At 37.9% G+C, this 27,182-nt stretch overlaps 1 protein-coding gene across 1 annotated transcript in view; it reads right to left on the bottom strand.

The window, feature by feature from the left end:
- The window catches only part of YES1 (YES proto-oncogene 1, Src family tyrosine kinase), a 49,460-nt gene that overhangs the window by 9,787 nt on the left and 12,491 nt on the right, over positions 1 to 27,182 (bottom strand). Inside the window, exons 2-4 of the mRNA XM_059485100.1 lie at positions 5,976 to 6,248; positions 1,674 to 1,773; positions 982 to 1,080 (exon numbers count right to left, since the gene is read on the bottom strand). Coding sequence (XP_059341083.1) covers positions 982 to 1,080; positions 1,674 to 1,773; positions 5,976 to 6,240 — 464 coding nt within the window. The 5' untranslated portion in view covers positions 6,241 to 6,248. The remainder of the gene's footprint in view (positions 1 to 981; positions 1,081 to 1,673; positions 1,774 to 5,975; positions 6,249 to 27,182) is intronic.

Below are 27,182 nucleotides of genomic sequence, written 5' to 3'. Positions count from 1 at the left end.
GTTCTAAAAAAAAGAAATCTTTGACTTTTTTTCCCCCAAAAAAGAAACAAAAGTTAATAATTTTAAAACCAGATGAAACTCAAGAGTGTAAAATAACAGAGCATCTTTGATGCAATCATTTTTTACTAGCACAGAGCTAAGTGAGAGCAGCAGCAGCAGCAACATGCTAAAGTCTCAGCTTGAGATTTAGCAAACATCTTGAAAATCAGGCACTATTCCCAGACATGCAGTAACAAACAGAGAAGTGCACAGATCACATATCAGTGAATTGCTGATTGGCAGTATCACTGAAACAAGAGCTGTGCAGCTTTATATTTCTAGTACAACAAATACAATCCCTTGGAACAAGGATAACCTAAAACTCTACTCCAACCTACAGGATCCACAGTCATTTTATGTGATTGTCTAACCACTCCAGGATGTTAGTAAATAAATGTAGGAAGTACTGGTACACAAGCAAGTATAATTTTCCAAATTCATAGCAGTCCTTAGCATATCAAACAATTCTGTCACCAAAAAGTTATTACAGATTAATAGATTAACAATAATTTGCACACAAATGCTTTTTTAGAATGTAAGGTAAGGTAATATCAAGTATATAGCTGACCTTGACTCAGGGTTTGGCAAGCAAAAATAGGGATAAAAACCTAGAATTGATGGTGTGTGAACTCTTTAGCTAAAACCCAAAAATTTTTGCTTTATATGATACACAAGGCATGCCCTCCAATTTTTATCATTATTGAATTCTCCCATCCTTTCCCCTTTAGCCCTGCATGTAGCAAGCAGTCAGAAAACATCTGCGTGAGTGTCCACCCCATGCTTACTAATAATTACACCTTTGACATAATCTAAGTAGCACTGCTATCCTTTCATTAACAGTATTCTCCTACTTTACCCTTACATGTTACATATAATGACTTTAAAAATCAGTATCACCACAGAGTAGGAAGTGTATAAAATTGACAGGATACAGTGTCTTACTCTTCTGCTTGAATGGAGTCTGCAGGAGCTACATAATTGCTTGGGATGTAGCCTGTCTTTCCCGTAGCAATGGATCTTGCTTCCCACCAGTCTCCTTCCCTGCAATGAAACATCATTACTTCTTCCACATATAAACACAACACATAATCCCATAGCACATAGAAAGACAGGTAGATTTAGGTAACGTGTTATTTTAATTATGAGGGCATCTCAAATAGTTTGTGCTGCACCTACATACATCTTGTGTTGTGAGCAACACAAATGCCCCTTAGCGGAATTTAATATTTTAAAGATTTGGGGCTTTTCTTTTTAATGTAAAACCAGAATGCTTTATGGCAGAGATGTGTAAGTAAATTTCTGAGTTATCTAGTCTTCATTTGCCTCTCCAGATCAGAGAGTAACTCCAGGTGCAGAGCCTGGGATGGAGCAGTGCCTGTCCCCACCTTTGCTGCCCCAAAGGGGGTAGCTGTGCCTTGCTGCTACAGTTCTACACCTGCACCCAAACCCTGATCTCAACCTGAAAAGTTATGGTATTAGCAGTATTATATATTTTAACCCCATGCTTGTTGAATATTGAACGTATTTTAAAAAAAAATTATCCTTTGTTGAAATAGGATACGTGGATTTGCAAAAGAACTAAGGATCTAATTATTTCAAACAACCCAGTGAGGTCTGTGAATGAGAACACTTACGTGTTATTTATTATCTGGAACCGTTCACCTTTCTTAAATGAAAGGTCATCTGTAGTTCTAGCTTCATAATCATATAAGGCCACAAATACAGTAACACCACCTTAGGAAAAAGAAAAAAAATCCTGTATAATATAGCAGTAATGTTGCAACACTTGATTTAAGGACTTGTCCATGAAACAATAAATCAGTTTTGATTTGGAAGCAACTGAACACTCTGGGTTGCATCTCATTCTGGAAGACAGATCAATAACCTGCTAACTTCTTAGGAGAGAGCTATGCCTATAAACAGACATTCTGAAAATATGCTTCCACACCACAAAAGGCCACTAGACACATCACTGGAACCACATTAATAATTACAGCACTTATATACAGAAACCTGCATGACGCATCATCAGTAAAAAACCCAAACCCTTGGCTTCTTTATTAAGCTTTCTTCTTGTTGAGAAATGCAATTCTGGAAGAACCTACACCACCACAATAGTGAGCCATCAGCCACGAATTTTCACAGAGGTGAAAATTCCTGCTGCACTTAGCTATAAATAACTGATGCATTCCCAACTTTCTGACGTTACACATCAAGACCTACCCAAGGAACTGAACCAGAAATTAAAGTATTCTTTTGGGGACAAAGACATTCCTCTGCTTTAGCACTGATGATTTTTTTGATGCCACCAAGTCTCTTCACTTGTGAAGCAGACCCTTGCTGAGGATGATCCATCAGTGCATTACTCCAGAGAACAAGGACCAAGACAGGTCACATGAGGAACAGCTGCACTCCACCAACCCTAAGGAATCTGCTTTCTCATCCCACTACTGGTATAGTGCAGCCTGTTGAACATGTCCCCTAAATAAGACAGATGTAAGAGAGGTGGATGGTAGGAAGGCTTCTACACTTAGCAACAGAAAACATTTTTCTATACTTCAAAGACTTAATCTATAAAACTGGGAAGACAGCAAAGAGGAAGAGGGAAAGGAGGAAAGGCTGTTTGAGATGTACAAGCTACTAGCAAAAATAAAGAACCATGTACCATAACCATGAGAAAGTTAAAATACAAAACTGCAAATAGACAATTCAGAAAGACTTTTTAAGCCCTAGAAATGCTATTTCTTAGTCTAATTAACATTTAGGAAGCCTAATGATTGTCCAACCAGTAACATATTTTTAAACATATAATACTACATCTCTAATGTGCACATGCACATATCAGGATATACATGAAAGCCCACCAAGAGAAACATGTTGCTTCTAATTTAGGTCTTAAAATTAGCATGATCATGATCAGAAAGGAAGAATACATAATGCAATGGGAAGTGTCTATATGCAATATTCTTTTGCAATGTGTACTTTCTGACATAAGAGCGCCTAATCACATAAAATAGTTTGATTTGGAGTCTTCCTGTGGTTACAGTCTCTCAGCAGGCCTCAGCTGGAAATGAATTTACAGTTCCGCTAGGAAAAACAGAACAAAATCCCCACAGGAGGTTAGAGTAATTGAGGGTTTTTTTAAAAGTGTGATTTATGAACTCAAAATGAATGAAAACATTCCTTAGAAGTTAGCAGCTCCTAATTTACATTAAAAATCAAAACAATTATACCAATTTTTCTCTATATTACTACATTATTTTGATGACACAAACTGATAGGTGGAGCAAGAAAATAGTCAGGATATAAACAGTATTCACACAAACAGAAAGCAAGAGTTATGGAAATAAGCCATCCCCAGAAAGTTTTCTTCACAAGATGAACACAATCAATACCCTCAAGTCACAGTATCGCAAGAGTTTTTAACTGCATATAAAGAAACTTGAAAAACTTCAGCTACCATAAAACCTCTTTTTATTCTCAGTCACAAATGTTATTTTTTCATAGCAAAGAATAAAAAAATAATTGAAGACAACATCATCAGCACAGACTGATTTAAACAAAGATACTGTCAAATGATATTTCAAATCTCTTGCAGCTGTTTTCTTTGTGAACCACTGTGAGGTGATCTAGTTTAGTTGCTCAAACTATCTGTAGCCACAAGACTTCCCTTAAAGATTTTCCTTTTATTAGGTCAGTATGCCATCCTCTAATCTATGACTGGTTTTGGAGAGAAGACTTTACCTTCTTGTTCAGCAAGGGGATTACAGAGCACTAGCACAGCTTCATGGAAGACAGGAACAGTAATCCATTTTTCTATTTTGATTTTCAGCAATATTCTATGAATTCAGAGTATCTGAAGACAGACAGTGTGTAATACAGGAGCAGTGTGACTAACTTAGATTTATTCTTCTTTTCTTCTCTAGAGGAATAAAAGATGGCTCAACTTTTCAGCCTCACTACAGGCCATGATGACAACCATATCATCCTCTTGTCACTCATCACTGATCAACTGGATAAGTATGACTGACATTTACATCCTGTTTGACAAGCCCATCTATTCTCCTCTCTTGTGAAACAAAGGGTGACAGAATGTGATCCAGTGTTTTATTGGTCACAAATACAAAAAGCTTACAGCAGATGAAGGCTATCTCATTTGCTCACAAAACCACCCAATTTTGATTGATTTGAAAGGCAGTACTGAATATACCAAATAACTGTTAGTGCAATTCTGTTTATGAATGTATGCATTTATGTATGTATATTTTTTGTGGATGGGCTGGTTTTACAGAACAAGGAGGAATAATTTCATATGCAGTATCATTTTGCCTAATTGCAAAACAATGGAAGCGTTCACACAAATCAGCCTGCCTGCTGATAACTGATTTCACACTGATGAGATATCAGACTCTCTTTTCATGAGAAATCTCTCTTGTTGATTCTGGTTCAAGATACAACATGCTTAACAACCAGCAGGAACAGGAACAGTCAAGAGAACATCCCTTCTGGTATATGCAGCAAAGGATTTGTGGTACCCAGTGGGGGGCTACATCCCTGATGTCTGGTTATGCCCAGGAGTGCCTGCATGCACTGCTGGAAATTCCTACATCACCAAAGAACCAGATCTAGTAAGAAGAAATATTCCAAGGTTCTTGGGGGAAATGAAATACAATAAACTTTCCTCAGCAGAGCTAATGAAAATAAATAAATGCTGCCCTTATTTAATTTCTGCATATGTTCAGCCAAAAGAGGGATTCACAGTTGACTCATAAACGATACAGGCTAGATGTTCATTTTAATTATTTGGTTTTTAATGTACTCTCAAGAAAAGGACCATGAGGTGATCATTACCTGACAATTCATACTTGGTTTCCTGAATTGCTTAATGCCAAGGTCAGAATGTGTTTTCATGGATCTCAGATTTCTTGTGTTTTTAAAAGACTTTAAATGCCACTAGAACAATGCAAACAGTTCAGCACTGTAATTGTGCCAGCATTAGAGGTTTGTGGGAAAATTCGAAATAGACTATTAAGGAATTATTTCTGTTTTCTGAAGAGACACTGTTTTCTGAAGTGTCTCTACAGAGCTTCTAGAATAAATCAGTCTGCCTTTTTAGTGTCTCTCAAAAAAAAAAAAAAAAGCACAGCTTCCTCTCAAAAATATCCAACAAAACGATGAAATTAGTTACATGGACAGAATCAGTATTTTTGTAAATTTTAAGATTTTAATATTAAGTGGCTTTATAACATCAAATATGCATATTGCTTTAAAATGCTGTATGTGCTGTACCTCAGCCAAAAAGCTGTCTGTGTACTGCAAATTCTATCTATACATTTTCCATTCTGGTTTTCATATGACCACCAAAAATGGGAATTCCACTCTTTCATTTCACACACATTGTTCCCACAGTAAATATAATATAGAATAATAGAATATAATTTGCATTATAATAGAATATAATGCAAATCCAGTTTAGCTTTATAAATTCATTTAATGTTGTATTAATGTAACTTAAAAGTAATCAGACTTAAAACCAGTTTAAAAAACCAATTTCCTGAATCTGAAGTGTTTTTCATTTGTACATCTCTCCAAGTTTAAAGCCATTATCCCATACACATCCTTTCAACAGCTTACAACTTCCAATGTAAATTTATCAACTATTCCTATTATTGTCTTTAGTAACTCTTAAATTTCTCTGTTTTGTGATCTTAACTGTCTCCACAAAAATAAAAGCCATAACACCCAACTTTCATGCCCCAGTCACTAGTGAATACAGGCTGAATTTTTACATGAGCAGTAAAGATACTGAAAATCAGGAATCTCTAAAAGGTAATTTATTTTAAATTTGCAATTTATTTCTGTGTGGCAAGGTGTCACAGTATTTTTTTGTGCATATAATACTAAATAATAATAGAATCATTTTATGTAACACTCACCTGTTAAAGTACTAGGATATGTACTTGGCACAGCTGAAAATGAAGATGATGCTCCTCCAAAAGGTGTCATTCCTGAAGGCCCTCCAAAAGGAGTCATGGAATGACTATTAAAATTAACTGCTGATCCCTTTATTGACGGTGACTGTGTTGCTTGGCTGGAATCTGATCCATAATGACTGACATGGGAAATAACAGGTTCTGGAGCATTTTCAGTTCTGTATTTCATGGCTGGGCCTTTACCTTCTTTGCTTTTAATGCACCCCATCGTTGCTTCTGTGAGGATGAAAGGGAAAAAAAGAAAAGGAGTTCACCTTCATGTGGTCTTAGGATAGCTAACACAGGATATTCCCGAAAAGTTATTCCAAATGTGAATTGATTACTTTTGAACCCCACGCAGAGTGTAAACTCTGATGAAAAAGTGTTCTGCAATAAAACCTAAACTATTACCAGGGAAGCCTTAATTATTTTCCCCTACAACTTCACATAATAACAGCACATTTGGATTATTCTTCATCCTGGTTACTTGACAGACTGTAAATGGTAACAAAGAAAAAAGGGAGAATCAGGCAACAGATGACGAAAAGACACTGGAGTCTTCTACAGCAGGGTGGAGGGGGAAACAGATGTGACAAATCCAGACTCAATTATAGGAAGCAAATCCAAGCAATTTTACAAAGAAAATGCATGGGGCATTCCTGCTTTCTTTTTTAAGCATCTGCCAATGAAGTCTTGACCAACTGCTGACATCTTTATAGACATAGAGAAGTTTTCATCCATTGCCAGCCCCCCAAATACATCTCACAAACAAACCTCAGATATTCACAGCCAGAAGACAGGGTTAAGCTCTAGAGTAACTAAAATTGCAAAAACCCCAAAAGTAATTACAATATCCTAAGGGACTTAGAACCAGAACTGTGCCTGGCCAGGTGACAACTGATGGCCCAGGAGTGCCAGCAGCTCCCACTACAGGCAGACAGTGCCTGAGCTCTTCACCGTGGGGGCACCTATTACCTGCTGCTGAAGGGAATCAGAGAGGAGACCTGTCACCAGCAATTAACACCGACTGAGCCTTAAGAAGTCACCACCTGCCATTTATCAGGTGGTGTGACAACTGGTAGCAGGCATTTTCTGGCTTACCCACTTAGGAAACAAATCAGGAAGAAAACAGCAGTGTCTATTACATGCAGCACTAGTCTGGCATTAAAACCCCTGTGTTATTTGCAGGAGGGGGTTTAAAAATCTACTTTAACTACAAAAGTAAAACCTCTACAGACACAGGAAATCAACTGCTCGACATTTGCTAATGAATCAATCAAAAAAAAAATAAACAGCAGGAGATTGAAAGCATGAAAACCACATATTGTGAAAAGTACAAAAACAATTTTATGGACTCTAACTAAGAATTAGGGAAACAAAATATACCTCCCAATGTGCCTAATTCTTTTTTCCTTCTCAATCCCTCCTTACCTTTTTAACTATTAGATATAAAAATATGGAACGAAGTAAATTTTACTAAACAAATACTGCTGTAATCCAGTCACACTGAGAGAAAATAGCACCCTCTGTATAACTAACCGTTACAATAATAAAGATACTGTAATTTCCTCAAGAACCATGAATCAGAGTTCCTGGAAGGAACAAGGTCCACAGACAGTGAAACACCCTATATAATTTAATGCTCAAAAACATAATATTCACCCTGTCATTTCAGCCCCTAATACTGCAATGTAATACAATTACTGATGCAGAAACAAGCAGCAACAAAGTCAAATAACTGCCCTTTTACAAATCACATTTAAGGTTTTCCACAGAATAATGAATCATCACAAAGCACACCTTTTCAATTATTTTTACTTCTTATACTATTATTGCCAACTTATTAATTATGAGCAAATGTTAACAGAGCAAGGCTCAAATATGTGAATAAGAATGCAATGTGCCTAAATACTTTACAAAAACCACATTACTATACACAGTAGAAAAGCCAGTTATAAATTCACAATAGAAGTCAAACATCCAGAATCACATCCTTTTAATTTCTCTACTGCTGCAAACAGACACTATAATCCCAAATATTTTCTTTTGGCCATGTGGCTGCCTATTGTGAATTCTTGTCTTCCTCTGAGGCCTACTTGACTATTTTTAAAAAAACTTGAATTCTGTTTTCTGCTAGCATTGAATAAAAATCCTACCACCTTTACAAAAATGTCTTTTCTAATAGCACTGATTCCTTGCCTTTGGCTGGAAGTTGAGCACACAATTCAAAAGTCCAGCACACTACTAATGTTAATCAAGTAGATTAAAAGGGAAGCACACGGACATCTGTCCAAATGTCCATCACAAATGTATTTCTGTCCTTGTGCCATTTGCCTAACTTGTAGCAGGCTGATAAGACCTCAAGATTAAAAAAAAAAAAAAGTAATAAAAAAATAGATAGTAAACAATTTACCAAGTCCAGTAAAACTGCTGGATCCTGCCCAAGGAATTGCTGATTTGATCAAATGGCTGGTAACTACTATCACCCGTGTGTCACAAAGAAAAGCCCTTACTGAAGACCTGAATTCATTCGAGAAAAACAGCATCAGCTTCTCCCTTGCTTCTCCCCTCCCCAGCCACTTCACTGTTAAGGTAATCTTCTTTCAGGGGTTAAAGAGATTAACAGTAGAGATTCAATCAGCACTTCAAAGAGAAAGACACTCAGAAATAAGCAGACAAAAATGTAAACACTTTTATAACTGTATACCCACAAAAGAAAGTTGAGCAACCTCTCAAGCTTTCAAAAGCAAAAAAATATAGGTGCAAACTGCAGTAAAATTCTCCATATGCGTTTGTGAAGACAAGTTAGAAGCATGAGGGGAGGGAAGATGATATAAACCAAGAGCAAGTAGTAAAAAATCCCTGACTGCCCATCCTGTGGGGGAAAACCCCCAACGACTTAGTACTGTTTAGTCTTATAATAAATTGCTGGATAAAGAACAAAAAATCCCTAAGCAGCTGGTGTGCAATGCTGGATTTGATTATTCTGGTACTACATTTGTTATCAAAAATGTATGTAAGTGAAACAACTTTACACCTATTTTTACCAACCTTTGCCTGGCCAGCAAAAACATATTAAGGAATACATTTTTGTCATAAAAAGCTAACAGCTCTCTATCCGATGCACTGAACTCTTTAAAACAGATTCAGATGGGAAATTCCTATTTTCACTGCAGAAGTCAATCTATTTAAAGCAATGCTGGCCCAAGGTATCTCATTCACAAGTCTCTGACTTCCCACTAATTAGATCATTGTTTCATGCCAGAGTGGTGTCTGAGGCAATTTATTTGAGCAACTTCAGCACCTTGTTCTTTCTATTGATTCTGATCACTGTGCCCACACATTTTGGGTGGGAGAGGGTGGCAGTCAGCTTGCTGGAGGTCTATCAGGAAACCATGTTCAGAAAGGCATGGATTATAAGTCCAGCCATCTTGTTCTGCCTTCTAGTTGAAAACAAACCTATGTTAGAATGTTCTCAAGTAGAAACAGAAACTAAAATTATCATTGTTAATGACAGTTGAAGCTTAACAGGATGCCTGGAAAAATCAACAGAAGAATGAGAGTACCCCAGGAACTTGGAACCAAATGAAATTTTAGTAGCATCTCACTGGATTTGTGCTTTTTGGAGAAGTATATAAAGAGCAACAGGATAATTGTCATTCAATACCCTACAAACACCTCACACAATGAAGACCTTTAATAAACACTCTGACAAGATGAGAGCTCCAAGAAAGTCAATGCTGCCCCCTTACTTTCCCAACTCCTTTTTACAGCAGAGTGCCAGATGAGAGGAAAGCTTTGTTCAACAACAATTGAAAAGTGTGGCCAGTAAAGTCTTTGTGTTGGCATTTTTCTGCTTTCCTTTAAGGGTGAGCTACCAGACCAAGAAAAACAAGTTCTTCTTCTAAAGCCATTGTATCTTAGCATACTGACAAATTCCCTCAGGGTGTCTGCAGCCTTGTCCATCCAGCCCAGAGAGGTGGGTGTCATAAAGAACCTACTCTTGATCTAATGTGTCTTTGCTCCTTCCAGTTGATAGTTACAGAAGTTACTCCTTGGTTCCTTGGGACACAGGACTGCCAGGAGTGCTTCAATGAAGGTCTGCTACTGGCATGAAGGAAGATTAGATAAAGTTTTCATTGAAAGAAGGGATTTCAACTCGGGTGGATAAACTGACTGTGTTCCAGCCACATGCCTTAGAGCAAAGCAGCCTGCAAATGCCTCTAAACCCTGCACTGCCTTTCCCCCACACTCCACCCATCAGCACAGAGGTTTTGAGGGCTGGGTGTTAGCATCCAAAACCATGAACCAAAGGGCTGGAAGAGGCTCATGTTTGTTTCACTTGCTGTAATGCATTTGATAAGAAGAGCCATCACTATTAAAAAAAACTCCAAAAAACCAAAACAACAAACCAAAACAAAAGACATCAAAAAAAACCCTGCTGTTTCCTTTTGGGGCCAACTGAATACCTCTCTGATTTTGCTCTTGTGTTACAATGCAGCATGTCCCAGTTGCCTTCTGGAGACTTCATCTTGAGTAAGGCCAGGAGTGACAGTCACATGTAGCAGTTTCAAGGCACCACAAAGGGAAAGATGCTCTAGGGACTTCCTCTCTTTTTAACCTCTCATATAAACCAGGTACTGTACCATAACTAAGAGGAATAGCAAAAGAAAACCACTAAGGGAAGGGCAGTTTGCAACATTTTGATTATATTACTTCTGATTACTGAAAGTGTCCATACAGCTAAAAAAGAGCATAGAAGTGATTTTTCACTACAAAGAGTAAGTTAGAACAAGCAAATCAAGTCTCTTTCCAGAAGGATAAGGCAAGACTGCAAATATTTTCCCACCTAAAATATACAGAAAAATCATCTAACTAAAAAGTAACTCCCCATGCTACCTAATACAGAAAAATAATTTGAGATTCACAAATGGCTAATAAAAACATGAAAAAAATTGAAGATTTCCACTGCTACTGTAGCTTCACTTCTCAGTGTTAGCATAAAAAAGAAATTGTTTCTGTCAAAAAAAGACATGCCTTCACTTCTGTGAAACAAATGCCTTCCAAAAAGGTCTTCCAAAAAGGTCTTCTTAACTTTCAACTAAAGTAATGATTAAAAGTTATTAAAATTTCATGCAGTGATAAAGACAGGATATTCTGTGGGAAGTTTGCTAATGGATCCATTAGCTGGCAGCTGTCTATTTGCTCAAACAAGTGTAGAGCTGATTCCACATGTCAACAGAGACACAGAACCTATACTGGCTTTTTGTACACTGGACAAACAGCATAGAGCATCTGCCAAACAGCTGGCTTCAGCTGGTGGTATTGAAAAATCACTTATTAGATGTGACACAGACTGAAAAAACTGAAAACCACTAGTAAAGAGGCTAAGATGTCTTTAGCCCCTACAATAATATCCAGCTAATTCAGTCCATTTTTAACAGGTCACTGTTTTGGTATGAAAACAAGAGTGGGCTCTCTTGTCTACAAAACAACCTGCTTTGTTTATAAAGGACAGTATACTAAAGAATTACCCTGTGTTCTTTGCAGAGTACATACACTTTTAAAAAATTACACTGTTTTTATCATGGGATATAATTTATCTTTTATAAGCTGTCATAAATTGCAGGGTTTGCTTATTTTACCATGAACAATCCATGACATTTCAAAGAATGATGTTCTACTGTATTCAGTTTTATAATTAGCAGCAACATTAGTGTAATGAGGCCTTAGAGAGTCTGCATTATTATGCATTTAAAGTGCAACTGACATGACCTTGCAATTAACGATCGAATAAGGAACAAAAAGTGAAGATAAAGGAAGAAACATTAAAAAAACCCCACTGAAGCAAGCATTCATGTTACTTGAATTTCAATGTTTACCATACACCTTTGTGGAGTTCTACACCAAAAAACAACTACAAATCAGTACTATTAGACCTCATCTTGCCCATACACTAAAACAGATATTTAAAACCATCCTCTTTATTACTAAGGCAATCTGAAGTTTTGAATCCTAATGGTTGTACAGACCTAGTGCTTCTTTGATCGTGACTACAGAAATATATTAAACAAAAAAATCTGGGGCTGCTGTGATAATGATTTTGATTTCACAGCAACAGAACAGACTCCAGATTGTTTTCTAATAAAGCTACAGCTAGCAAACCCATTGTAGCAAACAGGATTCTGTATAGAGAAAAAACTGAGTATAAAAATACTTTTTAGGTGAACATTTTGCATTTCAGAGTCAAAAGATATCGGAAATATTACATATTGCTATTCTGGTTTGTGTTTTTTACAGGACTCAGAATTTTGAATTTGCTTTAAATTAATGATTGATACTGATCCTTCAAATGGAGGAACCAGTTAACTGGCTTACAAGATCACAAAGGAATACTGAAGTAACTAGAGATTTCAAAATGCTACCTGAAAAACAAGTAAAAGCAGAAATTGCTAAAAGAAGAAGGACCTTCAATCCTTCACATCTTTCCCTGATTTCCTGACTTTTTTTTTCCAATGGAAGAAGTTCAATGGAAGTTTGTTTCCTCTGAGGTTTGAATGGCTTAGAGATGGGAGATTTACCCAGATGTATCAGACTTTGAACATTGTACCTATGCAGGAGTCTAAGGATTTGCAGTCCTCCAATTTGGATTGTCCCACACAAAGGCTTCTCTATTGAAGAAACACTTATTGTCCTTGTTGGATCTAACAGGTAGGAGATGGAACTGCCCCAGCAGGCAATACAATCCTCACAACAGTGCACAACAGGCCCTAGCAATCCAACTGCAAGGTCCCATAGGATGCTAGGTTGCAAAGTTGAAGGAAAAATTGACTATGGCAAAGAAAAGTACTAAAAACAAAAGTGGAATTAAGGGTTATCAGTAAGGCAAAGTAAGGAGAGATGTGAACACTCTCTTATTTTTTATCTGTTACATTCTTCCTTTTATCTGGGTCAAACACATGCAGGATCTCCTCCCACTTCCATGTACCTGGACAGCTGAATCTGTAGATATAGATTTGTGTACCTCTAAAGTGCCTTTCAATTTAGAGACAGGCAAAGGCTTCAAGAGCATACTGGAGACAATGACCATGTCATGGATGATACCCAGCTGGCTCTGCAAAACACACTTATTCATAAATTCGTGCTCATTTATAGTCAGAGTTTCACCTACACTATTTAGGGTAGTAGGTTTTCTTTGACTAGATGTTATATATAAGAAAAGGTGGTGCTTCCAATCAGACTAGGAAGTGGGCAAGAATGACAGACTAGAGGTAGAGGAAAGCAAGCCTACTGTGATTTTTAACACACTTCTAGTCGAAGAAGATCTACCTTGTTTATTCTGCCTCCAATAGTGGCCTTTGCCTCTAATCAGGAGTTCTACCCTTTACTGTGGGTCTGGACTCTGACATAAAATAAAGCTTTTCTTTTTTTATGGAAAGCCATTAGCACGGGATGCCTTGGAACACGAGACATGCAGGATGAGGGCAGACTGCTCTGACCTCCACCAACCTGTAGCTCAGAAATTCCACTCAAAGACTAAGGACTCAGCTACCTGAAGAAAACTCCAACAGCTATGTCCCAACTTATGAATTTAAACTAACGTAATTATGTTAATGCAACATCTGCACAGGATTTGCATTCTAGTATGTCTTCACTTGAATTGTTTTATGATTACTGGTTAAAGTCAGAATAATCTTATCCAAGAAAACAGAAGTAGTTATTACTATACTGATGCTGACTTAAACATCAGAAACATTCTGATCTAGACAAGGCTCAGGAAAACCCACAGGGGGTGAGTGTCACTGCCAGGGCCAGGACTAAGATCTTGCAAGAGCAACTGTGGCAGCCTGACTTTTAGTCTGATACATCAGCGCAAGGCTGCCTCATCCAAAATGCTCAACACCAGAATAAGCACATTCCCACCATCAACCTCCTTATCTTCCAGCTGCCCACAGAAGCAATCTCCACTTCAGCTGAAAGCTGCCTACCTTGTGTGCAAGACAATGGAAAGCACAAAGAAAGAAGTTACTGGATGGGAAAAAGTCCCAAGCAAACAGAAAAGTACCTAAAACCCCAAACCCAGCTGCAGCAGGCACAGAGCCTAGCTGGGGTACCTGACTCACATCAAAAGGGAGCCGTTTCTAACTTCCAAAGCAGAGCAGAGAAAATACGGCAAAGTTAAATAGTTAATTTTTAAAACCCCTACCAACTGCCAAATAGAGCTTCTACATAAAGAAAGTTTGTTTTTGAGATGTATACTAAATTTTGAGTGAAGTCAACATATTTTCCGCTTTCAAAAAGGGTGAAAAGGCAGACGATGCAAAATACCTAACACTGGTGGATTAATTTTCTTTATTCCAACAATCAAGATCACAAGGGAGAGACTAACTAAAGTATCAGAATTGCAAAAGCAGTTTAATGTGATGAAATACATAATACATATACATGAGACCATTTCTAAAATTTAGAGTTACAACGTCTAGCCATACAACTTCAAGCCCTTACCACACAAAGACATTTTCTCTGACAACAGATGATACTAGAGACAAAACAACCAATATATTGTCTAGACAATATTACTGCTGCAGTATTGTCTTGAACATTTAAGTAGATAGTCAATAAATAAATGCAGAAAAGAACAATTCTGTTGGGGTTTTTTTAATAGTGCAATGGCTATTTTTATTGACATGCAAATAATTACAAGTATCTTAAAAGCTAAAAGTTGGGTATGTTTAAAAAGCCTGGTCAAAAGATTGTTTCAGATTTTAAGGCACATCATACCTTGTCAAAGTTATCCAGGATATTTTAGACAGGATGCTGGAATCAATTTGTAAATAGAAATATTTTGTTTTCATTGAATTTTATTTGGAAAACAACAAACCTATGCTTGGTATCATAGACCATTTTCAATCAGTTTTCAGACATTCCATTTAAAGAAAGTATCCAAAAGTTATTTAAAAAGCAATGTTTAAATTCTGTTTATCAAATTAAACTAACATTGGCTTTCTGAGTCTCGCAGCATGAAGCATGCAAAACATGTTCCCAAGGGACATCTGCCTTACAGAAAAACCAGCATAAAACTTACATGGTAGAAGAACAAATTGCACTTTTGTTCTCAAAAGATAATTTAAGAAGCAATTTCTTTCAAAGTTCAACTATGAACTACATATGAAAAAGGGATGACAATATTTGCAAGCTCCCAGAATCTCAGAGCCACTGAAATTCTTATGAATAATTTTCATCTTGTCAGATGGGCATACTTTAAGATGACAGAGGAATTCAATATCAGCAAGAATCCTCTTGCAACTTCATTAGTCAACTTAGAAATATAAAGGAAAGGAACAGTTGCAGCAACTTAAAGTGATAAATCAATGAAAGACCCTATAATGTCATATCCATTCAAATTATAGCACATGGTCACTGATAAGAAACCTGATGGAACTTAGGACATTATTTATTTGCTGTGTGTTTGATACACCGTACTTTATACTTGCACATTCCTGCTTTGCAGACATGAATTTCCCATCTACTCTTTGCCAAACATCACCCTAAGCTGAATGCAGATTCTCCTTTATTTTCAATGCTGTTTTATCCTAATATGCTTGATATGATTACCATGTTAAGAAAAATCAGTAAATAAAGTGTTTAAGTCCAATTATTAAGTCAAATTACTGACAAAATGTTGCAGCTCATTTATTCAAGGACCATACACCCAGACCTCCTTCAATTAGCTCTCTTCTGAACAACAGCAAAGATTCCAAGAAGACAGCTGGAAAATATCAACCTTTGAACTAAAACAAAAAGTTAAAGTATTTATAAACAATTACAAATACATATGTACATTGTTCTTCATTAATCAATAGCTTTAATCAATAGTGTCTTTCCTTTGTACATTAAAAAAGTGAAGAGTACAATTAAATTGTAAAGATATTCAAAATTAAACAAAAAAGATGGCATCTGCTAAATAACACCGTTATGAAAAGAGCTGGGTGATTTTTAAACAAGAATTATTACCCTAATAGCTATCATTAGTGCTGTTCTATTGTTTCTCTACTGACAGCTATAATAGTGTTCATAGGCAAGAAGACCAGGAAAAATTATCTTAATTAGCTAGTCAGGCATCTTGCACAATAGAGGCTACAGGGCTGCCCTACATTAATTTTTCCTTTTATGGTCCTGAATGTACACACATGCCCAAACTCATTTGAAATGACTGTTATGGAAAGCTCACCCACAGTCTGGGCAAGTCCTGCATTTTGAGCACAGTAACCACTAAAAGTACATGCCTCACATCCCATCTGAATTTAATGGCAACATCCAGAAAACACCTTTGCCTTGGAGCCCTACCTTGTCCCTGTTTCCAGTGTAATAAAGATCACAGTTTGCTTAAACCTCTTTGACAAGACTCATGCAGTCCCACTAGGCTCCAGCCTATCAAGCGGCTCTTCAGTCACTCAATCACCTCATCAAATCCCCTCCAAGATCCCTCAGTTTTTTCAGAAACTCCCATTAACAGTGATCATTAGGAACAGACATGGCATTCAAGGTAGGGGATATTCCTTAATCCTTCTTACATATAATCACAGAATGTTTTGGATTGGGAAGGATCTTCTAAGACCATCTAGTTCCAGCCCACGAGCCTGAGCAGGGATATCTTTCACATTGAGCAGGACCCCATGCAACCTGGCTGAGGATGGGGCATCTACAACAACTCTGAGTGATTTGCTACAGTGTCTCATCACCCTCATCCTGAAATATTTCTCACTTGCATGGGATACCAAGCTATGGTCTTTCAGTCTAAAACTGCTAACCCTTGATCTGTCACTACAGGCCCTGGTAAAAGTCCCTCTCTGTGCTTTTTATATACTCAAAGTCCACAATAACTCTTCCTGGAGCCACTTCCTCTCCAGACTGAGCAATCCAAACCCTGTCAGCCTGTCCTCATGCCCCAGCCCTCTGCTCATCTTTGTGGTTTCCTCTGGACCGGCTCTAACATTTCTACATTGTCCTTATGGTCAGGGCCCCAGAGCAGGACACAGCACCCCAAGTGGGGTCTCACCAGAGCAGAGGGGCAGAATCACCTCCCTTGACCTACTGGCCACACTTCTGATGCTGCCCAGGACATGGTCACCTCATGCCTAATTTTTCATCCACCAACATAGATCTTTTTCTTTGCAAGGCTGCTTTCAATTATTTCCTCCTCCAGTCCGTATTGCTACTGGGGATTTTCCTGATCCAGGAGAAGGACTTTGCACTTCATGGAAAATCATGATCCTCCCTGGGCCCATTTGAGATCTTTAGTATTTATTTTGACAGCAGCATTATGATTCTTCGGTCTTTTTCAGCAGTGCTCTTGAACAGAATTTTCCATACCCTGAAAGCATGGTGCACATCCTTCTTGCTGAAAGTAAATAATAATTTTTCTGTATTAAACAGACACGACTCTCAGTTAATCCAGGTAACTCTAATCCTGAAGCCGCAGGACAAATTTGAAAAAAAAAATCAAAATTCTATCACTCATCTGAAAGCAGAGACAAAAGGACACAGTAAGAGTCTCACCACTACTCTATACAGAGTTTCTTATGCTTATCTCCAAGACTGCATTGCCTTGTTCATCATCTGCCCTGCAAGCACCTGGCACTGTGTTTTGCATTGTGCATGGAGCTCAGCTATGCAGCACTTCTACCTTCCAAGTTCATCTGCTTCTGCAGGATGAAGACATAGCTGCTGCACCTCAGCAAGCACACCACCACAGGAAAGCACTCACATTCTTCCTGTCTTTGTAAGCAAGACTGGCTTATTTGTAGGTTACAGCCATTTGTCCTAAACAAGGGCTGGTTCCTGCAAGTAGGTGTATCCTGTGTCTCCAGCAGAAAAGTTTTGCTCCAAATGCAGTCACTTCAACTAGTGATTTCATTAACTTGCTTGAAAAAAAAAATCAATCTTTGCTTTCTAAAACTAGGATACTACCTTCCCTTACATTCATGTTGTTTCATTTGCTTTAGGGATCAAAATATTCAACCCTTTCCAGCTCCAGTCTAGCAATCAGAGACTTGTACCAAGCATACCAAGCCTGCAATGACGGCATGTAACATGGAACAACATAGTGTTTGCTTCCTGTTTGCTTTTGTTTCAACTCATCTTCTGCTGATTGTCACTCTACCACTTAAAACCACTGAAAGGGCTTTAAACACAGTTCATAAAAGCGTTTCTGCAGAAGATGCCAAAGACTAGCTTTTCCTGAGGGTGTTCTATTTGATGGAGTGAAACAGAGGGAAACCATCTTAGTATTTCCTGTGATGCAGAGCTTTATCAACATACAGCTCAAAAACAATGTTGAAGTTTTGTAATGATATTTGAGAGATGACATCAGTTTTGTTTCCCTTTTTAAAAGATTTTCCATATTAGTCAATGGGCCTTCCCTCTGACATAGTTCCCTCTAATATATGTTCCAAGCATGGACTGGCCAACAACACCTAACACACATCACCAGTCACTACTCCCTGAACACGAGCAAAGTGAACAAAACAGATAACTTCGGTAAGTTTTAGCCATGGTACAGGATATCAAATAAAACAGTAATACAGAAGGGTGAGTAAAGGAGAGAAGAGATGCTGGAAGAATTAGAGGGCTGAAAGTTATCTTTAAAAGAGAAACAAACTACTAATAATCAAAGAGCAATAGGAAATAGTTTTGACTTATTTCATGTAAGTAAATACTGTTAACTTCCAAAAGGGTACACCACAGCACAAAGATACCCTTCAGTTTTCATTGACCAGTTCAGGCAATGTTTTTCTAAATAGGTAAGTAAAGCCTTGGCCATTTTGTATTTTCAATCACTCTGGTACCTTGTTTTCAGAAGTAAACAAAGTATGTTAAAGAATTCTCTTTAGGCTAATTAACTGCTGTTTAGTAACAAATTTTCTTGTTCATAACCAGTAAGCAGGGCTTTTAGCAATATTCTTTTGACTCTAGAAGTACTGCCAGAAGGAAGGACAATTTCCATTTCAATTAAATGTTAAATTGAAGGGTGGAAGGAAGTTGTTAGGGATTTAGCAGAAGCATGCATGCCAAACAACTTACTCCTCAGTAACCTGCATGAGTTTTTAAAATTTTGGTCACAGGTCAGAATGATCTCAGTCATGAGTAACAAGGAAACAACAAATTTACACTATTCAAAAAGAACTAATATTGCCTGATAGAGATATTTCAATGACAGAACTGCTGATCTTCAAAAATAAGCAGCATGATTAAAACAGCTTAAATGAAAACCATTTTGCTGCAGATTCGAATGTCTGACTGAAAATTTCAATAAACCCAAGGATTTATTGAAAACAAAATAAAAATATAAGCATTTAAAATAACTTATAAAATAATTTTATCATGTCACCATAAAACAAGAAAAAGGAAGACGTCTTCCCATTGTTCTATGTTTCTTCTGGAATGTAGGGGAGACATATTTTATGTAGCTTTCTTACTTATTCCAGTGTTTTAATTCTTATTATACTGACGGTTTACAGATGTGTAAAAACTTGCATTTGTCACTTCTCATAAGTTGAAGAAAAAAGATGTATCTGAGAGAAAGTTATCTGTCATCCCTATCCAGCAGAAATGGGATTTCCTTGCTAAGCTCCTAAACTTCCAAAATTCCCTAAATCCTTACCAGCTTTATAAACTTAATACTTCTAAACGTCATCTTTCTAGCAGGAAGCAAAGCAATACTATCATTCCACAGGTTAGCCTTAAGAATTAATTTTGCATATTTTTGAACACTGCCTTTTGGACTAAACACAAAATGGATCTGCTGAAAAATGGGTCCAGCTGTTTGGCACAATCTGTGGACTGTTGGCCAGAATCCACTGGCCAGCAGTCCACAGATTCTATTCACAAAGAGTAGTACTAAGAGGGATAACTCTGAGCCTGAACAGAATTAGAGGTAAATGCCTGGACCTGCAGCTGCCAAAGGAGTGACACAGTTCATTGGTGACTGGTCTAAGGTAAGATAGACACAATACAACACTAAACCCCAACTACACAGTAAGAAGAAAGGAGAAATACACGGAAGGAAGTAACTCCTTTGCAGCTGTCTACAGGGGAGCAGTAGGTAGCACTTTGTATTTCTACCAAGTACTGGTAGAAGCACTCAACAGGAAGAAGGGATATTGTCCCCAAGCAAAGTCCTATTCAACATCCAATGGAGAGCTCAGCAATTGCTCCTTATCACACAAACAGGTTTGCATTATCTGCTCACACAACACCCAGCATTAAACTGCCAGGCTAGGAAAAGGAAGAATTACCCAGCCACTCCCAACTGGTAGAGACTAATGGGCTTTTTTACGTCCCAGCTTAGAGGGGATATTGTTTTCTAAAAGTGCCTAGCAATCTCTATTTGATAAATTCTCTGCTAGTGCTAAGGGCTGGTGATTTGTTTTACCTGCCCTCATATCTTTCCATAGCTTGACATAGCTACTACTGACTTTTGCTATTTTTGTTCAGAGAGTCGAGAACTGCTTTACATACTTGTCAGTACAAGTAAGGAGCCCAAACAATATCTGTACAACATCCATTCTCCCAGTTAGGAACATCAATAACCTTTTGGGTCCAAGTTCCCAGCCTCTGATTTCCTCTAAGCTCTGAGTGAGGAACTCTCCCCACCATGGTTGTACCTGGTGGAGTAAGATGTTCAAAGGATAAATTTTTCTATTATATACATAACCTCAAATGCTCTTGTGATTTTTTTAACTCCAATCTACTTTTCTAGAACCTTCAGGCTGATGTAGGAACTAAAAAATTTCAAAGAAAAAAACAACTCATTTCAATGCAAAAAAAATCCCCAAACCCAAGAGACCTGACAGAATTCTACCATCCTCGATATATAACTGGATATAAGAATAGTAAATGGTATAGGAAAATAAAAGTGGTACAATAGCAATGGGATTGTAATAATTCTTTATATTTGATTCAAGTATTAGGATAGGATCTGATGGTAGGACTTGATCAGTGTGATCAGACGAGGAAAAAGTTGCCACAAATCATGACACAAAAAGCAGTGTTTCCAAAAGGGGAAAAAAAAGGACTAGGAGATTGCCCATGACAGGAAAGGAATCAAGATGTGTAAACAGGAAAAATGAATGGGGGGAGGGGGGTGATAGAATTCTGTGTGTGTAAGCATGGCACAGCATGAAAAGTATTTTAAAAGAATACCAGTCATACCAAGTGTCTGTTCCAGATAAACAGAAACAAAAAAGGTATTTGCACTGCCTACCTTTTCTTCCTGATAATTTGAAGGCTGGATCACCTCACACAAATTTAGAGTACAACCACTGTAGAGACACAGGGTCCTGTAGAGGAGCAATGATTTTAAGGACACTGGATTTTTTTTTTCTTAAATTCCTAACATTTAGCAGAAAGTTACAAGCAGAAAGACATCGTTCTGACAACAGGGACTAGCATAATGAGAAGAGCAGGGCACATAACCCTGTTGTCATCTCCTTACACCAGCAATCATATCAGTTGTCAGGAAGAGTCAGACAGCCTAGGAGAGTTAGATACTTAGAAATTAAGGAATGTGAATATATCTGACTTGTAACTTTCAAATCTGCTGTAAAGGCAGAACATCTCCAAACAACACAAAATATGAAACAGGCTTCAGAGTGCTGATTTTAAACCTCTGAAACACAATTCATGTAAGAAAAAAAGACTTCTACTCAATTGTTGTGTCAGTCAAGCTAGTGCCCTTTAAAAATAATTCCCTAGTTTAAACTAATGACATTTATATTCAGTAATGGACTTCAGGTGGAATTCATCTTCCAAATTTAGACATCCATCTGGGGGTGAGATGAATCATGCAGTGAAAGTGCTTATTTCTCTCCACTGACTATAACGGGAGCCTACAGAACCAGCTCATGTACAGGCAGCCAAAGCTGGTGTTAACCAACCTGTCTCCTGACAGCTAATGCACAAGTTTAGGTGGCATGGCATGCCTAATGGTCATCTCCTTCCACAGTCTCAAAAAATTAGGCTAGAAAAGTTGTCCTTCAACAGGGTGAGAAGCAGCACTGCCACAAATAAGCTAATTCCAGTAGCTAAAGTCATGTGTATATATTAGCACCCATTATTTTCCCCCCGCATCGCAGACAGGAGTTTGTTCATGGAAAAATAATCACACCTTTCAAATAAAATCACACATGCTTCTGACATCTTTGTACAAATCTTGATATTTGCTGAATATAAAATAATTATTTTAAAATAAGGAAACTATACAAGGAAAGCTATCAGGAAATCCATATCTTCAGATAATGATGTGTAACTGGTTGAAAATATTTCACGAAGTCTACTAATTCCTTAACCTCAGCCTAAAATTCAAAAATGTTTCTACAGAAAGCAGAAACTAAATAAGCAGCTACATAGTAAAGTATACTATTAAATCAAAATAATCCATTATGATTGAACCAAACAGTTATAACCAGTTATTTGCAGAGCTGCCATCTTCACAAAAAGAACAGGGCAGCTGCACTAAATAGCAGTCTCTTGTTTCAAATAGTGTGAAGATTCTCAGATGGAATATTGCCATCCAACACAGTATTACTTCTTTATTTACAAGTAGCAAGATTTCTTGATTATTTCAATAGTCACGAGAGACACAGAGAAGTATATTTTTACCAATAAGCATGTCTGGAGGAGGAAGTGCAATACAAAATCACCGCAACAGAGTCAGAAGGGAGAGCAGAAATTATCTGCCTACAGTCAGCCCAGGCCATGCATTTGTTCGACCTATACACACACAAAACCACCTCTTCCTTAGAACATCCATTATATGACCAAAATGTTCTATGCACCAGTAAGAGGATAAAGTCTTATGAAATTAAGCCATTGACTGACACGTACCTGCAGTCCTATCCCTGGTCTGAACATGATCAGATTTTATATTTTGGAGATTTTATATTTTGGTTGCACGCACAAGGTCTCACAAAGAAAAGAATATGTAACCAGTGGCCTTAAAACCCTCCTTTAATATCTCAGCACCCCACCGTGGGCTAAAGTTTGAGTACTACTATTAGAAACGATTCTGGAAAACTAATAACAGAAATAAAAATAAAAAAGGGGCAGGCTTTGAAACAAAGTGATGGCTATACTAAGTAAGATCCAGAGGTCCATGTCCATTCAAATAGCCTCTCACTAATGGCAGCCAAGAGTGGAGCATGCAAGAATACAGTAATTGCACAGCAGTGTTTCCCAAGAATATTCTTTGATCCCCCAATGGTTTGTAGAAGCAGGATTTCCTAAACAAGAATAGATAGGTAATTGATGATTCTTCCATGAAACAGCAGTTTCCCTCTACAGTGATGTAATGTTTAGACTCCTTAAATTCCTGAGGCAAGAAATTCTATAGCCTAATTACACGTTCTGTTGGGAACACCTCCTTTTGTCTGTTTTCAATTCCTAGCTGCTATTTTCATTAGATTCCTCTTAGCGTGCGTGCACTAAAAAAAGACATTGAATAAACACCCCCTATTTTTGTCTCATTAGTTGCTGAACACTTAACAGGATGCTGTCACACCAGTTTTGGTCACCTTTTCCACCTTAACAAATTCATGCTGCTCCTCTTACAGAAACTGTCCCATATTTCAGATTTTCTCTTCCTTGAAACTTTAACTATGTTCTTTTTACAGCAATGACAGGGATAGGTGTAAGCAGGGGAAAACTGTATAAGATGATTAAATTTCTTAGAAGTTATAATCCTTATTCTCCCTTTCCTTCCTAACCATTTCTAGTGGCAATAGTCAGCTTTGAAGTCATCTTTTTAGACGAGAAGGCAAGCTTGTTCTTCCCCACCTCCAAATAGAACACACGAAGTAATTTATGAGAAATTTCATCTCCCATTTTAATGTCTGGTTGCTGAGCAATGTCAGGTCCCTGTGTAATGCTAGGGTCTGCCTTTGCATCTGCTACCCATCAGTGAAGTCTGTGAGCTCAGTTTTCTTCTATACACCTTATTAACTTGAACATGCTCCATTAACATAACCCTGGAGAATTATTACCTGAGGCCCCTCTCTACTCTATTTACTCCAACCCTTCTCTTATATTTTAGTCATTAATTTAACTGCATAAAATCCTTTCCCTCTATCCTGTGCCCACTTGTTTCTTCAAAAATTCTTTGGTGGTGGCCCTTGTCAAGTGCTTGTTGGACATCCAAGGGAACCACTTCTGTCAGATCCTGCTTATTCATGTACTTGCCTTCAAAAAACCTCCAGCGAGTTTGCAAAACATGACATCCCTTCACAGCAGGCTTCCAACTCTTCCTCAATACATCATGTTTATCCATGTTAGTTTCATTATTATTATTTTCACTGATATACTTGGAGCAGATGTCAGGCTTAGTAATCTGTACTTGCCCAGATCTGTCCTGAAGCCTTTTTTAAAAATAGTGTCACATACAGATGAGGACACTATAGATCACACACAAACGGATTTAGATCTCAGCTAGGTGTTATATTTGTTGCTTACTGTCTACAGTACAATGATGCTTGCTTGCTTGCTGTTTGGAAAGCTGTACTTCTAAAGTGCAAAGCGGGCACTGTTCTTAAATATATGAAAGTGGTTTTCATTTTTTCAATAGAAAGTTTAAGCATTATCTTTAGGAAGAGCAGTACATGATAAACATTTACTGTAACAGTAACACTACAAATATTTAATTGCATCAAAAAGTCACTCTCATCTTTACAGTCTGTAAATATATGTTCCATAAACATATGCTCCTATGCAGCAGTGGCCATTCAACTATGTAATAGCTGTCCCAATTACCAGAAAATACAAATGAGCTTGTGAAGACACACTTACTCATTTGCAAATGAGACAGCATTTAAAGAGAAGTAAAACTTGTAACATCTTTCTGGATCTGAGAACTTCTGTGGAAATTACAACCAACAAGCAGGCAACTCAAAATAAGGACTAAAATACGTAGACAAGTGTTCTTAGGCTCAGCGATTTTGTGTGAAGTTGAAGTTTTACAACACAAAGTTTTTAAGTGCCATTTAAGTTTCAGGTTTTCATTCACACAAATTTTCTTCAACATAGTGCCAACTTTCATCTCTTTTAACTCACATATCCAAAGACAGAGTTGAAAATTAGTCTTACAAACGGATGAAGTGCTTTCTGTGGTGCAAGATCAAATGCTAGGTTCATTGTGACTGTGTTTCTACTGGCAGGATGTTACAGATACACATAACAGAGTGTTTAAATCCATATGCAACTGCTTCATCTCCTTCTTCACCTCTGTATTTTGCATCAGTCTAACAGAAGCTTGTAGCTCCAATACCAACAGAAGAGCAGCATGGGTGAATCAATTCAGTATGTTTAAATCAAATGTAAGGAGAAAATAAAATTAAAAACCACCATAAAAATTGGTAAAAAGACCATTGGAGCAAGCATAGTGTTCACATCCTATGTTTTTACATTATGAAGAAGAAAAAAAAATTACCCTAATTACAGATGTTGAGAAAACATCTTTCCAGATATGAGATGAAAACTCTTCCTTGTCTTAAAGCCTCTGGTGGTGCACAGTGTTCTGGGCAGCAGGAAAGCTAACAGTAGCCTCACTGCTGCTGCTGCAGGAGTGAGAGGACACAGCTGACAATAAAGCCATACACAGCCTTGGTATTAATAGTAGAAAGCTAAGACACCCAACAGAACAACACAGTTGCAAAGAGTTCTCTCCCCTCTTCCCAAGCTGTCGAAAAAAAGCTGGGAAGAACAAACAGACAAACAAACTTGTCTGTGAATACAAAGAAAAATATTCTGCCTTTCAACACCTGTATTTAGTTTCATTTCAACTGCCACAATTATTGGTTTGGCCCTCTTAAACAATTTACTGAAAATCACAGAACAGCTGAAACTGGAAGGGACATCTGGAGGATGCCTACCCCAACCCCCTTGCTCAAAGCATGTCAATGACAGCAACTTGCTCAGGGCTATGTCCAGCTGGGTTTTGAGTTATTGCCAAGGATGGAGAATCCAAAACGTTTTTTGGACCACCTGTTCCAGCAATCTATCACCCTTAACATAAAAACCTCTCTTTTTTTCTGATGTTTAAATGGAATTTCCTGTATTACAATTTGTGCCCATTACTTCATCCACTATCAGTGGAAACTAGGGCGAGCAGCCTGACTCTATCCTCTTTATTCCACCCCATTAGGTTATTTACACACATAGGGTGCCCCTGAGCATTCTTTTCTCCAGGCTGAGTAATCCTAGCTTTCTCAGCTTCTCCTCATAAGAGAAATTCTCCAGACCCTTAGCCATCTTAGTGGCCTTTTGTTGGAGTCTCTCCAGCATATCCATGTTTCCCTTGTAAAGGGAAGCCCAGAAGCACACAGCACGTGAAGCGTGGCCTAACTTCTCTTAATGTATCCAAAACACTTCTGGCCTTCTTCGTTGCAAGTGCACATTGATGGCTCACACAAATCTTTCCCACCAGGACCTGTGGGTCCTTTTCTGCACTTTCTTCTCAGCTGATTGGACCCTACCACATACTGGAGCCTGGAGTTGTTCCTCCCCAGGATCACTGAATTTTCCTTTACTGAATTTCTGGAGGCTCCTATCAGACAATTCCTCTGTCAATGTCCCTCTGGATATCAGCACAACCCTCTTTGGTCTATCAGTTCCTCCTGCAAGCTTGGTGAGGTTGCACCTCTGTGGGACCCCCAGGTCAGTAGCAAAGGTGTTAAACAGAATTGTCCCTGGTACTGGGCCCCAGGGTACACTGCTAGTGACTGGCTGTCCTGGTTTAGGCAGGACACTGGCCACCAGCTTTTGAGCCACTTGTGACGTTGTGCCACTGATGCCAACCCTCTGAGCCCATCAGATCAGACAGTTTCCAGTTCCTTTCACAGTTCACCCACCTGGCATGAACTTTATCAGTTTGTTTAAAAGGATGCTACAGGAGACATCAATGACAGCCTCACTGAAGACAAGATAAACAATGTTCACTGGTCTTCTCTCATCTACCCAGCCAATCTCATCACACAAGGTGGTTAAACATGATCTCTTCTCCATGCTATGCTGACAGATCCAAATCAACATCTTGTCTTTCATATTTGAAAATTATTCTAGCTCCTGTTCTTCATCTTCTCCAATCTAAGCTTTTATTTTGGTTTTTTTCTTTTGATGTCT

The sequence above is a fragment of the Ammospiza nelsoni genome, chromosome 1 (genome assembly GCF_027579445.1).
Source record: "Ammospiza nelsoni isolate bAmmNel1 chromosome 1, bAmmNel1.pri, whole genome shotgun sequence".
NCBI lineage: Eukaryota > Metazoa > Chordata > Aves > Passeriformes > Passerellidae > Ammospiza > Ammospiza nelsoni.
This window is presented reverse-complemented; position numbering and strand designations above follow the sequence as displayed.